This window comes from Chroicocephalus ridibundus, chromosome 3 (assembly GCF_963924245.1).
Source record: "Chroicocephalus ridibundus chromosome 3, bChrRid1.1, whole genome shotgun sequence".
Classification (NCBI taxonomy): domain Eukaryota; kingdom Metazoa; phylum Chordata; class Aves; order Charadriiformes; family Laridae; genus Chroicocephalus; species Chroicocephalus ridibundus.
Genome location: NC_086286.1, coordinates 26,254,709 through 26,272,703, shown reverse-complemented (window position 1 = coordinate 26,272,703; position 17,995 = coordinate 26,254,709). Strand labels below are relative to the sequence as shown.

Genomic DNA, 17,995 nt, shown 5'->3' with positions numbered 1-17,995 from the left:
CCCTCGGCGGTAGCCGGGGCGGGGGGTGCGGGCGCTCCCTGCCCCACGCCGCAGAAACCCGCGCTCACGGCGGGACAAAGCGCGCCCAGCAGACTTTGGTCCGGATTGCAGCCCGGACCTGCTGGGAAGAGCCTCTGGGATTTCGCCCCCCCCCCCCCAATTTATTTTTTTTTCCCCAAAGCTCTCCCGGCGGGAGCGGGCTGTGCGGGGCTGGGGCTGGGTTTAAGTTGACGGAAAGTTGGGGCGCGCTGTTGGCGGGGGCCGGGTCCGCTTGTTCCACGGCGCCGCGACCTGATGCTCGGTTTTATCTTTTATTTTCTGCCTGGTTACGTGGAGAGCGACCCCCGCGGCTCCCGCTCACGGCGCTTCGCGGGGGGCGGGCGGCCACGCACCCGCTTCTCTTAAAAGTTTGCGACCCGCTGGGGGGGCGGGGGGAGGCTGCGCCCGCGAGCGGGGTCCGGCTTCACCGCCCCGATGCTTAACACGTGAAAGACGCGCACCCGAGGCTGGGGGGGGGGGGGGGGGGGGGGGGGGAAGCATCCCCCCCGCGCCCCGGCACTCCTGTGCGGAAGCCTCCCCGCGTGTAAAACTTTCCCCGGGTGGGGCACCGCGGAGCATCCCCCGCGGGGATGACTTTCCTAAAGTTTATCTTCACACGCGCACACACACACACACACACACACACACACGCGGGGCGGCTTTTGTGCCCCCCCCCCCCCCCGCCTCGTCCCGTCCCCCCGTCCGTCCCGTCGGCGCTCCCGCCCCGTGGCCGTCCGTCCGTCCGTCCGTCCGTCCGTCCCCCACGCAGGTGCGCGGCCGCCACCACCTTCCCGCGGGGGCGGGGCAGTCCCTCCCCCCCCCCCGCTCTCCCCTCTCCCCTCTCCCCGCTCCTGCCAAGTTCTCCCCGTTCCCCCCCGTCCGTCCCAAGGAGCCTCCCGATTGGGCGCCGGGCCGGGCTCACGTCACTCCGGAGCGTGACGTCTAGCCTTCCTGTTTCCTTCAGCTGTGTCTTAAAGTAAATCTTGTGGCGGTGCTGGAGCCATCGCTCGGCTCGGCCGGACCCAGCCCCAGCCCCAGCCCCAGCCCCAGCCCTGCCCCGCTCCGCGCTCCGCTCCGCGCCCCGCTCCGCTCCTCTCCGCCCCCGCGGCCCCGCCGCCGCCGTCGCTCGCTCGCCCGCCACTCGCCCGCCCGCCCGCGCCGCTCGCCCGCTCGCCCGCCCTCGCCCGATTATCATATTCATCAGCGGCGGGGGCTCTGCCGGCGGCGCGCGTGCTGCCCGCGCGTGGTGCCCGTGTGCGCGCGGGTGGGTGTGCGGGGCGCGTGCGGTGGGTGCGCGGCGCGTGTGCGTGTCCTCGCTCTCCGCCGGCAAAAAAAAAAAAAAAAAAAAGCCACCAAACACCTCGCCCAGAGGCTCCGTTTCGTCGCCTTTTGCACGGAGTAAGTACCCGCTCCGCGCCCCCGCCGTCCCTCCCCGCTTTTTTGGCCTTTTCGGGTCTTTTCTTTATTTTACTATTTTTTTTTTTAAATTTATTTATTTATTTTTTTAAATTCGCACTTGCTCGGGCTGCTTTAAATGGTCTGGGGCGGGGAAAATGAAACCCCCGGCAAAATGCTGTTCACCGTTATCGAACCTGTGCCGCTTTTTTTTTTTTTTCCAGGGGAGTTGGGGGGGGGGGGCTGGGGGTGGGGGGTGGGAAAGGGGGCAAAATTGCACTGACTTTATTAGCTGAGTAGTTTTAATTCCCCGGTAGATAACGCGGTCAGGATTTGTGCGCGCCGCGCCCGATGGAGCGCTCACCGTAGCCTGCCCAGGGCTGGAGAGTAAGTGACCTGCTCGTTGTTAGGTGATCCTCCCCCCCCCCCGCCCCTCCGCTTCCCCTTGGCTCTCTCGCTGCCACCTTTTGTGGACCGGTCTTTATTTTATTCCGTGGGTTGGAGGGCAGTTTTTGCGGGGACGGAAAACGCGGTCAGTATTTCGCTTCTTTTTTTGTTGTTCCCAGCTTCCTCCTCCTCCCCCCCCGCGTCCCCGCCGAAGTTCCCCATCCCCTGCTTTAAACTCCTGCTCCGGTCCTCTGAGCCTCCTCTTTGTCTTGTTTATTATAGCTGCCTTTCTTTTTGTCTCTTCCAATTTGCTTGTCATTTGCATGTCGCTAGTTCTCCTTTTTAACCCAAACCGGGAAGGGCAGGGACTTTTTATTCTTATTCTTCTTATCCTTGCGATTACTTTATTATTTTTTTTTTTTTCATTTCCAAGGGTGGGACGAGCTGCGAATTGTGGAAATGTATAGAAAATGGGATTTGAGTGGTAGGTAGCGAGCACATGAGAAGAGATCAAATGCAAGTCGCGGGATAAGAGCCTTGATCTGGGAAAAGATTAGGATTATTGGTACTTTCTGTTTGTTTGGTTGTTGTTTGTTTTTTCTTGGGGGGGGGGACACTTAATTTTTTTTCTTAGCCTTTGATGGAGCTCTTTCTTGGCTTTTTTCATTTTCTCTTTATCGGCTGAGTGACCCAGAGCACTTTGCCGTGTGTTTAAGCGGAGTTAAAGCGCAGGAGGGAACGGTGCCGGGGGGGGCGTGGGGGCTGCGCGGAGGGGGCGCGCAGAGCTGTGTTTGGGGTGAGCGGCCCGGGATGGGGGGGGAAGGGGGGGGGCGCCGAAAATGCGGGGCCCGACAGGAGCGGGCGGCCCGTCGGGCAGCCCGGGGCACAGCTCCGCGGGGGCGGAGCGGGGCCGCCCCGGGGTCCGCGGTTCTTTGCGGAGGCGGAGGCGGGGGGGGGAGAAGAAAGAAACTTGCGCGTATCCCCCGCGGTCGCTGTGCGGCGGGGCGGTGGCTGGAGGGGCAGGGCCGCCGGGGGCGCGGGCAGGTGCGCGGGGTGCGGACAGGTGCGCGCATGGGCGGGCGGCTGCGGAGCGGGGCGCGGGCGTGGGCCCGGTGCGGCCGGGCCGGGTGGCGGGGTCAGCCTCGGAAAGCAAATCGGTAACGGTATGTCTGCGGGGGGGGGGGGTGTCGGTGCGCCCGAAAGGCTCGACCGAGGTGGGATGGAGCCGTCGGGGGGGTCGGTGTCACCTACGTGTGCCCCGTCTGCGGAAAGAACGGATACGGGGGATGTTAACTTCTTATCTCTGACAAAGTCGGAGATGTCAGTCACGGCTGGCGGGGGAAGCGGCTGCAGACTAGAGGTGCCCTTGAATGTCGGGCAAAAGTTGCCAGGGCAAGGATTTGGAATCCCATTGGTTTCCCACTGGTCCCGAGTGCTGGCGGTGAACGCCGTGGCGTTTCTGGCTGCGTGGCGAGTGTCACCCCAAAACCCTCATCCGGGTCTGGGGACAGGTTGGGGGCACGTGGAAGCGCATCCGCACATCCATGGCTGTTGGTCGGTGGCGGAAAGGTCCGGTGTTGTCTAATGCAGGGTACAGAAATGCGTCTGTGTCACTACGAGGTGTAAAAGCTCAGATTATTTGTCACTTCCATCATCTGTAGAGGTTTGGCAGCACGAAGGATGAATTATACGGAGGCAGTTTCCTTACCCGTAGATTTGCATGTGGCACATACCCTTTATGTCGCCTTCTCGCAGTTTTTCTGCGAGTTGCCATCAATCACATAAAGTTTACGACCACTGCAGCTCGTTTTGCATTTATTTTATCTGCTTTTTGTCCAGAGCTTACCTTTAACAGCAATATCGCGTACTGTGAAATGTTTATTAATACTCAGGGGTAGACAGAGTATCAACATTTCATGAGTTGAACTGCGATAAAAAGTACAATGTATATACTTTTCGCTAACAGCTCCCTATTAAATTATTCTGTAAAGTATCGTGCATTCGCTGAATGGCACTGTCGGTATATACAGTTAACTTTCCTGCCAGTTGAACTCCGAGGCCTCTCAGTTTATATGACTTGTCTTTTTTATGATCGGTCGATAAATTAAGATAGTCGTAAGAATGGACACATTTTGAAATTGAAGTTTGATTTGATTCAGGGCAGAATTGTAAATACTGCAATTTGTAGTCACTAAATCATGATTTATTCTGTTTCAAAGTGCAGCCTAACTGCTAGATTAACTAATTCAAGAATTGTGATTTAATGACACCGTGTAGCATGGAAAAAAAATATCTTGGAAAACTTGGGCTGAGTTCGTAGTAGGAATCTTGTGAATGTTTCAGTATTGTCTCTGCACAGAGACCATGTGAGTTATTTTTCTTCACGATCAGTGAAATAACAAGGACCAAACTGGCCTGAGAGGAGGAAAATGTTTTCAATTTTATACCTTGAGCAGATTGATTTCCTTTTCCCGTTCAAAGAATCGGTTTCCTCAAGCAGTGCGAGGCACAGATACGTGATGGAGGGCCCTGCATCTCCCTAAAATAAAGGCCTGAACTAATGAGATCCCGAATCCCTCCTGTTAGCGAGCTCTGGCAATTCCCCCTGTAGTCGATGGGCATCGAGGATGTTTGGCATTCGCAGGAATTGCTGAGTACCGTGCTGGATTGGGCCCTGGCTGTCACCGGGTTCTTAAAACGAGGGTGGCTTTTTCCTTTAAGGCTGAAGAGCAGGTAGGGTAATTTTGAAGTAAGTCAGGCTCTAATTTTTACTTCTTGTGGAGAAATCCTAATAAAGTAGTTGCTGCTGCATAATTAGTTGCTCATCATTTCTGCCTTGTTTCAAATTCTGTGATTACATGTCACAGCTAAGGGAGCTGGATAACCCCTTCCCCCAAGAAAACTTGTGTCAGGGCTGTATGAAGAGGTAGTACTTTCTCATTAGTGGCCGTCGTGATTTTAGCGCTGAACAGATCTGTGGTGAATAGATGTCATCTGTTCTTCAGATTTTAGCTGCGGTTTTGTGCGTGAAATGCTGTTGACTGGAATAATTTTCATCCTGCGCTTCCTGGCTGATTCTGGCAAAGCCGTACCCCGTGTAGCGCTTTAGAGTGAAAGATCTAAATATTTCTATTAGCAGAAGCGTGTTAAATTTCTTGTGTGGTATTGGCATAATGGGCTGACGTGAAGCAGGCAGACGCTGGACCAAAGGAAGTAGACGGCTTGTGAAAAGATAGGAACCATTTCAGCTCTCTAAACTGGTATCTCCTTGAATTGATCCATGAATATTTGTCAAGTTTAGCACTTTGCTACTGTGTATTTAATGGCTGTTTAGTTTAGGCTGGGGTCCTTCAGACTGTCTGAGGAGGGTGAGTTTGAATTTACATCTCTTTTGCATCTTTTAGGTGTATGAATTAATCTGGGAGAAAATGATCCGCATCTTTGTAGATCAAGATGAGTTAACAAAATTGATTACAGAAATTGATTTATTTGTAATGAGTGCGGTTAAATACCTGACATTATATTCCTTTCTAAAGACCGCGCTGCCCAAAGGTTTGGTAACAGTAACTCTTGGATACCTAGAAATTAATCTGTTTCTAGTTGAAATGTCAATGCATATCAAATGGTTATGAAATAAACCCAAGCCTGTAGCTGCTGCGCTGTTTAGAGGTTATTCATAGCTACATTTTAATCCTATCTCCTTAAACAAAAGTTTTGAAAGTAAATTTGTAAATAAAATACTGCTAGCTACGTTTATGCGTGGACTTAGAAAGTGCTGAGGCCCTTGATATGATTTTTAATTACATGGGCATGGAAAATGTTCGGTTTCTGAGAAAGCCGCGTCCTGTGAGTTGAGGCTCGAGATGCGGAGGGTAAATTTAACATAAACTACACTTGGCATGCAAGGACTATCGAAAGTGACATGTAAAGCAAATTTAACCTCCACAAATTTAAAACTCTGTAACTCGGAAAGAAATGATGCTTCTGAAGATTTCTACACAGATCTTGACAACCTAAGCTATCTTTCTAACTATATATTTCTGGATAGCTGTACAGAGACATTAGATGTATGAAACAGAGTTTTGAGACAATGTGCACCCAAAGTACTGGTACTACTTAAAGGATACAAACTTCCTAATTAATTTTTTTTCCCTTGCAAGGGTTCCTTATTTGTCCAGTTCTAATCTAATCAGCCTCGAAGTCTGCCTGTCGTGGCTGGGATTTTGCATCCCGCTGTACGTGCCATTCCACTTCCCTTGAGGTGTGAATTGGTTTTGGTCCTCTGAGACCGAAATATTAACTGGCCATTCAATCCCTGCTCTGTTTTGTCAGGCTAAAGTGGAACCATTTCTCATATTTAAGCCGAAAGGCACGTAAGCCGTAAAGCTGGCAGTCTGTAGGCTCGGGATAACACCAGGGCAAATGGGAGACGTTGCTTAATACCCAGGTTAAGTGTATGATAACTGCGATGCTCTCAGCTTCCAGCGAGGGAAGGAGGGGGCATCGCTCCGGAGCACCTCCTGCCGCACATTTGCGGTGGCAGGAATGGGCAGGCGAGCACCTACTGGTACGGGGGCTCGGGGAGAGGAAAATGGACACGGGAGGAAGGATGCGTGGCAATGACCTTCCAACCTGGCGCAGGACAGCCTATTTCCTGAGCTGCTGACTCAAGGGTACAGCGAGCCCTCCCCATGCGTGTCCTTGGTTGGGATTGGGCAAGAGAGAGGGAAGCAGTGGTCAGGCACCTCAAATTTGCTGGGAAATGTGCAAAACTTGAAACCTGACGTGAGTTTTTTGACGTGAGTCTGGGAACTTATTGCTGGATCTCAATCAAGCATAGCTTGACTACAGAAAAGGAAGGAAAAGCGTGAAGGTTTTTGGTGTTGGGGGTTTGGTTTTTTGTTTTTTTCCTATTGGCAAGTATTATCTTTACACAGAATGCCTTTAGAATATCCTATGTGCGGTAAGCAAGGGCTTTTTCAGCTATCTTGCAATTAGTTTATATCGCTTTCAAATGAACACCACCAGATTGAAAGGTCAACCTTGACCCTGGTTTATTCTGTGCCAGTTTTGCTGCTTAAAATCTCCGGTGGAGGTCACCCCTTTCCACCCCCTGAGAACTTTGCCGTTGATTTACAAAAACAACCCTTCTGAAATCCCAACTCCTCCAATTATTTTAGGGAAGACCTAGTTGTTTGAGCCTGATTCTGCCACCTGAAAAACTCCTTTTGCGTTAATGGAGAGAAAGCAGGAGACAGTCTTTTACAACACGTTCTGCCTAGCAGGGCCTGATCCGACCACTGGCACGTAACAGGATTTTGGTATCCCTGGACGCTGGGGGAGTTGCGTGCAGGGTGGGATGCTACCCAGTGCGCAGGTGGTAGAATTGGGCCCCTGCAACAGAATTCCTTGTTATTTTATTATTATCGTGAGGTATCCAAACTTCACTTGCTTAATGTGCTTCTTGATAAGGAATGATCTCTGAAGGCAGTGTCCTGATAACAGTGTAAGGCTCTGGATTTCCCATCTGAATTCATGACTTTTTTTTTTTTATTTTTATCATTCTTTGCTTTCCTGTATGCAAGGAGCCAGTAATGTAAACAAATATCACGTCCCTTGCATAACTGTCTCTGACACCAAACCTCTGAAAATCCTTTTAGTACATCCAGAATACGTGGGCAAAGGCTGCAGAATAAACATAATGTTTCTAAGTATTAAAAGCCTTTTTTTTTTTTCCATCCTGGTTGCAAACTAAGCATTGACTACTGTCTTGATTTTACAGATTATTTCATGCTGAAATTATGCCTATTTGCATGGATAGTCATTCTTTAAAACTAGCCACAGATGCAGTCCTAGGGAGCACGTAGATGTTTTTACAGGTGAACCGAAAGAGATGGGAGCAATTCCAAAAAGTCTGCATGCTGCCTTTGGCAATATACCCTGTTATTGTGAAGATTGTGCTCTGTTAAGCAAATGTAAAGTTTAATATTAGATAAGCCTCGCGTGAAAAATATTTTAATTTTCCTCAGTGTTAAATTTTAAGAAACAGGAAAGAGTGTCTAGTGCTTTATGTGCAATGTGAGTTTAGCATCACTAGTTAATAAGTCACAAATTATGTCAAGAGCCTTTTACAAAATGCAAGGAAGTGTGTTATCTTTTTATGCTGTGTTCCTGGGAAACAATGAGAGTTCATATAAAGAGAAGGTATCTTCCTTTCTCACGCAGCTGATTGATGTTATTTCTTTCATCTTTCCATATTTTTTCTCATCTTTTCTGCATGTCACAGGAAATAAGATTCTGTGTATTCAAAATATTACATGTAAGAAGGGCTTTGCTGGGCATTCGAGATATTGTTCTTGGAGATTTTTCTAAAGCAGAGAGATGTGACACTGAACATGCCTCGTTTCTGCTATGCAAAAAATTTAACGTCGTGTATTTTAGTGTAGGAAATGCACAATCTTCAGCTTTTGGTAGTGGGGCTTGCTTGGCGAATATAAGTTAAGAAAAGGCAGGGAATGTATGGGGAATTCAAAACACTGTCGTGGCTAGCCACTGGTACATAGGAGGCTGTGTTAACGAAGTACATTTTGGCCTTTATTTGATCACATCTCTGTAAATAGTATAATCCCGACCATAAAATATTTTAATGCATTTTTGCTTTGCTGAATAAATGTTTCCCTAATGATTTAAGAGAGAGTTGATCTTTTTTCCCCAAATGCGTCTATGATTTCTTTGCCTTTCACATACACATATACTATCCTACCTACAATTAAGCGAAAGTTGTTGTTTTGACCTTTGAATGTTTATTTACCAGTTTTATCTCTCTTTAAAAAGCAAAACTACAGTTATGGTTTTTACATCGCAATTGAATTTTTTTAATCCAAATTTTATACAATTTCTTGTTTTAACAATAAATCTTAAATAAGGAGTACTTTCATCTTCTTTTGTAACATGTATCTCAATGCCCTAAATTTAATCAATTGGTTGTCAGAGGCTGTGTTCTTCTAATCTACTCTTTCTTCTGAAGATAAACAGTATCATTTTAGGCATTTGTGCAAGAGAATCATATTACTGGTGCTTAAGCAGTTTTTGCTTTTTTAAATCTTAATCCATCTTAAACCAGTGGAGCAGAAATATTTAAAAATGTTTCATTTCAAGCAGAGTGCATAATAAATTGCAATAATTGTAATGTGCCATAAATCCCAGAGCCTATGCATTTTGCATTTTATTCAGGATTGAGGTCAGGAAATTTGGAGAAATTTAAAGAAAATGATTCATCAGTCCTTTTGTTCTGTTGGCCAGGGTCCCAGGATTCTTGAGCTGAGCCCAGCTGACAAGCTTTTGAAGATGGCACAATAACAGTCCAGTGATGCCTGACCATGACAGCACAGCCCTCTTAAGCAGGCAAACCAAGAGAAGAAGAGTTGACATTGGAGTGAAAAGGACGGTAGGGACAGCATCTGCATTTTTTGCAAAGGCAAGAGCAACGTTTTTTAGTGCCATGAATCCCCAAGGTTCAGAGCAGGATGTCGAGTATTCAGTGGTGCAGCATGCAGATGGGGAAAAGTCAAATGTACTCCGCAAGCTGCTGAAGAGGGCGAACTCATATGAAGATGCCATGATGCCTTTTCCAGGAGCAACCATAATTTCCCAGCTGTTGAAAAATAACATGAACAAAAATGGTGGCACGGAGCCCAGTTTCCAAGCCAGCGGTCTCTCTAGTACAGGCTCAGAAGTACATCAGGAGGATGTATGCAGCAACTCTTCAAGAGACAGCCCCCAAGAGTGTCTTTCCCCTTTTGGCAGGCCGACTATGAGCCAGTTTGATGTGGATCGGTTATGCGACGAGCACCTGAGAGCTAAACGCGCCCGGGTTGAGAATATAATTCGGGGTATGAGCCATTCCCCTAGCGTGGCATTAAGGGGCAATGAAAACGAAAGAGAAATAGCTCCGCAGTCTGTGAGTCCCCGAGAAAGTTACAGAGAAAACAAACGCAAGCAAAAGCTGCCGCAACAGCAGCAGCAGAGTTTCCAGCAGCTGGTTTCGGCGAGGAAAGAGCAGAAGCGAGAGGAGCGCAGACAGCTGAAGCAGCAGCTGGAGGACATGCAGAAGCAGCTGCGCCAGCTGCAGGAGAAGTTCTACCAGATCTATGACAGCACCGACTCCGAAAATGATGAAGATGGCAACCTGTCTGAAGACAGCATGCGCTCCGAAACCATGGATGCGAGGGGCGGCGACTCCGTCGGCAGGTCGGACAACGAGATGTGTGAGCTGGACCCGGGGCAGTTCATCGACCGGGCGCGAGCCCTCATCCGGGAGCAGGAGATCGTGGAGAACAAGCCGAAAAGAGAAGGTCCCAAGGAGAAGGAGCAAGGGCCAAACGCCTTCCACCCTGAAGGCAAACATTTGGCTGAGACGCTGAAGCAGGAGCTCAACACCGCCATGTCGCAAGTTGTGGACACGGTGGTCAAGGTTTTCTCGTCCAAGCCCTCCCGCCAGCTTCCTCAGGTCTTCCCGCCTCTCCAGATCCCGCAGGCGAGGTTCGCCGTCAATGGGGAGAACCACAACTTCCACACGGCAAACCAGCGCCTCCAGTGCTTCGGGGACGTCATCATTCCCAACCCCCTCGACACCTTCGGCAGCGTCCCCATGCCCGGCGCCACCGACCAAACCGAGGCGCTGCCCCTTGTCGTCCGCAAAAACTCCTCCGACCAATCCGCCTCGGCCCCGCCGGCCGGCGGCCATCACGCCTCCCTGCACCAGTCCCCGCTCTCGGCCACTGCCGGCTTCTCCACCTCCTCTTTCCGCCACCCCTTCCCTCTGCCCCTCATGGCCTACCCCTTCCAGAGCCCCCTGGGCGCCCCGTCGGCCTCCTTCCCGGGGAAAGATCGCGCCTCCCCCGAATCCCTTGACCTGACCCGGGAGACCACCAGCCTGAGGACCAAGATGTCGTCGCACCACATGAACCACCACCCCTGCTCGCCGGCCCACCCCCCCAGCGCTGCCGAGGGCCTCTCCTTGTCCCTCATAAAATCCGAGTGTGGCGACCTGCAAGACATGTCCGAAATCTCGCCCTACTCGGGAAGTGCAATATCCTTTTTGAAACATGAGCAATAACCCGGTGGTGGCCAGCGGGAGAGGACGAGGGGCCGTGCCCACACCCCGGGGCTTCCCCCAGGGGCTGCAGGAGCGGGGCAGTCATGGGGGAGCGGGTGGGGGGCTTGGAGAGGCCAAATAAAACACCGGGTGTTGGCTGGTGGCGCTCCTTCAGCAACAGCGTTCACGTAAAAGAGCCAACCGCCCTCCCCAAGCCTTTTAGACCATCCCGTGGGGTCAGAAACTGAGCCAAGCCCACAGCCCAGGTGCTGGTGGGTTTCCCGGGGGCCGGTGGCTCCTTCCGCAGGCAGGGAGGTGATGGAGGGGGCATCGCCCTCGGCCAAAAACCTTTCAAGCCGCGGCTGCCTCCTTTCCCTCCCCTGCCAGGCCAACACGCGACCTGCGTTAATGGTGTCATGGCTGGGGCTCGCAGGGAGCCACGGTGCGGTCATCGTGAGCCTTCAGCTCTCAAGCCCGTAAGGGAAACGAAGCACAAAAGACACAGGTACTGATATATTCAGGCTGCATCAAGTTCTTTCCCCCACCCAGAGGTCTGTTCCTCAGCCCTTGTGCAGCTGCCTGCTATGCATGATTAACCTCTGTTCAGCCATACACAGAAATCTTTTGTCCTAACATACACAAAGCAAATTATTTTGGAAAGCTAGAGAGAACAATTAAATATAAAACTTCAGCTGTATTAAATTTACAGGACACTTCCCCTGCTTAAAAAAAAAGAAAAAGATAATAATAAAATCTCTCTTTTTAGCTCAATAGCAGGCTTTAGTTAGGGGAAAAAAATACATCTCTGCCTTTATTTAGGCATATCCAGACATAGTAATGATCTTTCTTTTTTCCTGGAAACTAGTACTAGATTTATTATTTTTTCTTTTTTAGCAATAACACCTCCCACTCCTTGCATCTTTTCCCCTAATGTGCTTTTTGGTCAAAAGATTTTCCTTCCAAGTACAGTCGTATTAAAAGTGAATAAAATACCATGTTTGCCCGATGCTAAAATTGAGGATTTTGAATGAAGGGTAGATCGACATTTTATCCCAGCTCCAAGAGCCCAGCAGCAGGCAACAGCACAAGTACAGAGCCTTAGATGCAGCTAATTTCGTTCCTCAGCTGATGAAAGTAATAGCGACTGAATAACTCTGTCCCTCTGCTGAGGAACTTGTCCCCTTTCCAGGGTGAAGGCAGATGCACGAGGCTGTGCCCCATCACTGGGTATCTTCTAGGCGATTAATAACTCTGGTGGTGGTTTCAGATAAATTTAATCACATTTCATGTAGACGTGTTAAATCCTCAGGAGGGTGCTGGCAGGGCTCAAGACCTGCTGGTTACCCGGACTTCCCATCCCTCCCATGGCAGTGGGCACCACTGGGATGAAGGCAGGAGCTGCAGATCCAGAGCCCATCACCACCGGGCTTTGGTCTAACTTAGGTCAAGTCTGAGTCAAGAATTGCTGCTGTCTGACCTGTATGAATAGTCCCAGTTCTACAGGGGGAAGGGTTCCCAGTTTGAAAGCACCTTCCGTAGCTGTTGGTGTTTGAAAGAGCCAGCTGGTAGCAGACATGACCTCTGAGGGACCTCTGTGCCGAAAGAGGATCTCTCTGCTGCATCGGTAGCAGGGAAATCTTTAGCTCGTCATGTAAGTTGTATGGCAAAACGGAGGAGTTGGTCTAACGCCAGCATCACTCGCAGTAACTGCCAGTTACTTTTGGAGATCTAAAATGAAAATCTTTCTTGCATATTGAAATGCAAGCTGCGATGCTCGGAAAGCAGTCCTGAGGTCAACAGGAGTGGCAGCCGAGGGCAAGACTCAGGCCAGACCAATTAAGTAATTTTTACCAAACAGTACAGCGGCATACTAATTGTTTTTGTATAAAAGTAGTTCTGTCCTGGGAGAGGAGCGATCAGAGATGAAAAATGCGAAGTGTGTGAACTAGGAGTAGTTCTAGGGCTGCACGTGATCCTCTTCAGCCGTGGAGCATCTCTCCCTCACCCCTGCCGTTTCTCCCCCTTTCTCCTGCTCCTTCTCGGTCACTAATGGAGCTTGTTGCTTCTGCCAAAACAGGGGTGTGAGAGTCCCCTGCCACTGCGAGGCTTAGCCAGGGGAAACGCCGGGTGCTAGAGTGATTCCCTTCCTCCTCCCTTGCCCCCCGGAAGCACTCTGACTTTCCCACCTAGATGCTGTTGCAGGCCGGAGTTTGATCTGGGCTTAGATACAGACCTGTTGGCAAAAAAGGGATTTATTAAACAGCACTTCTACCGAATGTGTACCCTGGTATGTGGCTCAGCTGTGGGGATGTACGTTTTTTCTAGCAGCGGCTCATTTTGTCCAGGTAGCTTACAGTTTCCAGGGCAAGGCGCAGTAAGGGTCTTGGTTTGTTTGTGGTCGATTCTGTTGCGGCGCTTTTATTTTACATGGTTGAATGTGCACATATAGGGAATATATTTCTTGAGAGAAGCAGATCTTTCTTCCCTGCAGAAAGCAACATCTGTTTTCCTGGACAATGCAGCCAGGATGAGAACATAAGACTAGCAGATACAGCCAAGTTCAGGTTTTAGTAGTAAGCTAAAACACTGAACTAGCCTGGGTTTTGGTTTTTTTGGGTTTTGTTCGTTCTTTTTTAACCAACGCCTGTAAAATGTATCTGACCGTTCTTTGCTGAATTGCAGAAGGAAATGGTTAATGTTTGCGTACGTCGCTAAACAAGATAAGATGCACCTGCAGCATGAATTCCCATCTTGGTCATGAATGCAGCCTGTATCTTTGCAAGCTAATCTGTTTAATCAAATATTAAGTTTTATTCAAATTCCAAAAGAAACAGACAGCGAATTGTTTTTCTGCATGGTCTTCCTTTGTCATGCATCCTCTTTGCATCTCAAGAAAAATAGCCTTGTTCAGTCCCAAAGCATTTGCATAGATCAAAATTGAAGCACAACAGTAGTTTGTGTGCTGTTAAGACATCTGTAAAGGTGAAGAAGTTCAGCATGCTCTCCCTGGCAGAAGGGCTTTAAAACATTAGTGAAACTTTCTACAATTTTATTTATTTTTAAACAGAATTCCAATCCAACTGGAATGAGTTTCACAGTCCCAATATGTGAAAGCTATAATTAGTGAATTACGACATTTTGAAATGAGGAGTTATTACATCTGACTAGAATTAAACTAATTAAACTTTTTAAAAAAATGAGCGATTGTACAGCAAACTGGATAACTCCGTGCTGTTGATAAAACCTGGGCGATGAACAAATACTTTCCAGCCAGCCCGATCTTTGGAGGGTCTTGAAGATGCTCTGAGATACAGCTCTTTGGAGCTTTGCTGATTAAAAGCACCAGAGGTGTAACTTAAGGAGCAGCTTGGCTTTGCTAGTGTAGATTTTTTACCTGATACAGCCTATTCTTACCTCTTTTCCTTCAGCTCAATACCTGTGTGGGCTAGAAAAGCCTGTTAGAGCATTTGTGTGAGCTCAGGCTGAGAGTAACAGGAGTGAAAGATCATCTCTGCCGAAAAATGTTTTTGCAAAAGGAGAGCGTTACCTGGGAGGATTGAAGTGCAAATGAGTCAAATGCTGTGCAATGCCACCCCTGTGCCTCTCTGGTTAAAACACACGGGAGTGTGAATGCGTTTCATGCCCAGTCTTTCCCTCCCTATTTCTTAGCGTTTTGCCTTTTTGCTGCTGCGTGAGGTGAGGCTGCGCTGTACTGTGTAAACGCACGACGCCGAGACTCTCAGGTTGTTTGAACACCGCTTTAGGTTCAGCTGCAGTACACTGTTCCTCTGATCTTTTATGTTCCTGAGCAGATGTCTTTCATTAATTTATGGATTTATCATCTTTTCTTTCGCTCCTTTTTTTTTCCTTCTTCTTTTTTTTTTTTTTTTTTTTTTTTTTTTTACACCTGGCAGCTGGCTCAAGTTTCAGCAGTTATTGTCTATTTTGCATTACCCATAGAATTGAATGTCATCTGTCTTCACAAAGCTATAGCTAAGAGAATTGAGGCAAGCCACACGAGCTGCTGGGACAGAGCTTGTTTGCGTTCCATTCGGCACCCCTCCTCCCTTTACCTCCTTAATATTTATTTGTGCTCGTTTTCTTTCCTGGCCTTGAATGGGGCTTAGCTCGTGTTCGGTACAGCTGTATGTTTACTGAATCTATTTCATCATGAGTCATTGTGCGTGTGTAAGTATCCTGGAAACAGCTAGTGCTTTCTTGGAAGAACAGTTGCTTTTCAGCCCAAGCACTTAAAAAGGAAATTAAGCAATTGGTCAGTTCAGGTTTTTTTTTTCTGAAATAGCAATGGGTTATCTAATTCTTAGCTCTTAAGTCTGTCAGTAACTATTTTTTGCTAGATTATTACAGATCATATCTTTTATCACAGTAAAGCGTTAACCTCAGGATCAAGATATACAGATTCGTTGCATATTTGATATCGCTTTAAGGCTGCCAAGTGCTTAAGAACAAGTATAATTTTAATAAAAAATGGATTTCTGGGAATTTGAGTCTCAGAACATCTTTTAATACATGTTTCATTCAATATCAATATCCTCTGGCATTAGAGCACAAAATATTTAAAAATCCTAAATGCAGAAGGAATCCAAATGCTTAGACAACTGTCTAATATGCTTAAATCCGGCAAATATGAGAGCTTTTTTTGAAAGTTTAAGTCCGTCTTTGAGCTGGCACTGAAAGAGAATGTACGCCAAACCTGATACTAACACGTTGTCGGCATCAGAGAAATTGCAAATTAAGGAGATTTAGGATTATTTTTTTCCTTTTACTTATTGGAGCACCCCTTTGGACCCCCACTCTCCCGAAAGGATCGCATAACAAAATGGATTTCTGGCGTAGAAGTTTTGATTTGTCTAAAACTCTTATCACTAAGCAATAGGTGACAGCTTGCTACTATTATTTCACTTACGTATTTTGACAGATGGCACTGCAGAGTGTAATGCTCTTTTAGACTTCTCTATCACTCTAATGGAGGTAACTGGAGGTTCTTTCAACTCTTCTCTTGGCACAAGAAGTATGTCAGTCATAAATTATCTTCTTTGTAATCATTAAGCATCTAAAACAAAATGCAAGTTCAGCTGAGCCGTTTTCCATGTACTTCCAGATAATAAGAGGTTTTTAAACTAATATTGTCAATGACTTTTTTTTTTTTTAATGGTGCACTTTTTCCAAACTAAAAATGAACCTTATGACTGAAATAAAGGGAGAGGGTTTCAGCAGATTTGCTAAATTAAAGAAAAAGGAATTCTGCTGAAAAAAGCCTAGCTAATCAACAGTAGCCTGCTGATAAAAATTAGTCTGGGTTTCCTGTCTCAAGGCCTGGAATGAGATGTTCCGTGCTGACGCGTGCCCGGCCGTAAGGTGGAAGAGGCACCTTGGCAGCAGCGCATCTGTCAACTTGGTTGACCTCCCCCCCACCGTAAGGTGTGAACCGAGTGAAATTTTCAACAATTGTGTTCAGGAGAAACAGTCCTTAGAGAAGCTTCTGGGAAGAACCCTTAATTGACCTTGTGGGGGCCACATTGATTTTCTCCACGTGCATCTTCATTTCTGATAAATTATAAAGCCATTAATTTGCTGAGGAAATGGCAGGGCCAGCCTGCGGCACAGATGTGACCAGAGCCGTCCTAGCACGCAGTACACAAAAGAGAGCCAAGAAGCTGGGAGAAAAATCAGCAAGCCGAGATTGTTATGGTTAGCTTCACATTCCCTTGGGAACTCTTTTAGTTGCTTCTGTTTACAGATCTAAAAGGTAATGATGTTTCCAGGATAAATAGGCTGCCTTATAGGGTAAGTGGCCATTTATTGATCTGCTAGCCCACATTTATTGATTGGTTAGCCCCAAATACAGCTCTGTTCTCCGAGGAGTTAACTGTGTAAATCAGGAGGCGACAAGTTTGGGGGGGGGTGGGTGGGTATTGAGCAGCAGAGGGGCTCTGCCTGCTACAAATTTCGCTTTGATTTGCAAGGCAGCCACTGGAGCAAAGCACCGGCAGGATTAGAGAGAGTTACTCAAGATGTTAAAATTTATCGACACGAGTGAAACAGGGGAAACGTACCGCCTGTAGAAAACATTGCTCAAAATGATAAAGCGCCTCCGATTGTCTCAATGTGCCGTAGCTTGCTTTTGTGCAAGTGGCACGAGCCTGAGAGAAGCAGAAACTTTAGCTGGAATTGCAAAGGAGAGGGAGAAAAAGCTTCCGATAAGTTTTCCGCGGCACATGCTTCGTGCATTTGTTTCCTTAGCAACAAGTGAACATACATATGGTACACAAGCCGTAAACTTGCAAGATTCCCAAGACCCAGCACCAAAACTGATAGGAAAGGCAGGGTTTAAGTTACACGGCCTCGCATCCCTCGTTTAGCTGTTTTACAGAAAACTACAGCGCAGCAATTTAGATGTTAATATTTTCTCCCGTAGTCTGGGGAACTGTAGAGAGTTTAAGGGGGCACTTTGCTAGCTCTGTACCTTCAGAAACAGCTTTCTCAAGAACAGCATTTTCCTTTACTAATTCAATCCTACATGCAGGAAGGCTTGTCACCAAATCACTTGAAAAAGGCCAAGCTCATGTTCTTTTACACCCGGTACCCAAGTTCCAATATGCTGAAAACCTACTTCTCAGACGTAAAGGTAAGAAAATCTCTTTCCCCTCCCCCTCTCCTTGCTGCATGCTATATTTGCTCATGAAATGGTATCATGTTATCATATTAGAGATTAATAACATTTCTGGGTACACAAAGGTTGCGGCTGACATTATTCACCTGTTCTTCCTGTTGAGGTGTACCCTGCTCGTGCCTAGACGGGGACAGGGGATGTTTTAAAATTTAAAATAAAAAAATCACTGAAATTTTAGAGCAAAGTAAGAATCATTATTGCCGTAAATGAAACAGTTTCCATTATACATATCCTGTTAAAAAAGGAGATTTTGGTGGTGGTAGAAATGTACTTCCAAGAACATTTTGGAGCAGTTCTGAAGTGCTCCCTTATTGTTTCATTTCGGTTGGTTTCCTCATATTTGTGCTTACATAAGCAGAGTGTAGAATCCCTTTCTTTCTGTC

At 47.6% G+C, this 17,995-nt stretch overlaps 1 protein-coding gene across 8 annotated transcripts in view; it reads left to right on the top strand.

Annotated features, from left to right (window-relative positions):
- Positions 1 to 1,179: 1,179 nt before the first annotated feature.
- PROX1 (prospero homeobox 1) overlaps positions 1,180 to 17,995 on the top strand; it is a 50,499-nt gene continuing 33,683 nt past the window's right edge. For 2 of the 8 annotated variants that reach the window (XM_063328476.1, XM_063328468.1), the window contains exons 1-4: positions 1,180 to 1,437; positions 1,735 to 1,821; positions 9,124 to 10,914; positions 17,462 to 17,567. In XM_063328476.1, the coding sequence (XP_063184546.1) occupies positions 9,191 to 10,914; positions 17,462 to 17,567 (1,830 nt within the window). In that variant the 5' untranslated portion in view covers positions 1,180 to 1,437; positions 1,735 to 1,821; positions 9,124 to 9,190. Of the gene's footprint in view, positions 1,438 to 1,726; positions 1,822 to 1,880; positions 1,967 to 2,822; positions 2,985 to 9,123; positions 10,915 to 17,461; positions 17,568 to 17,995 lie in introns of those variants that run through there. The other 6 variants (XM_063328470.1, XM_063328469.1, XM_063328472.1 and 3 more) reach the window with 6 other exon arrangements.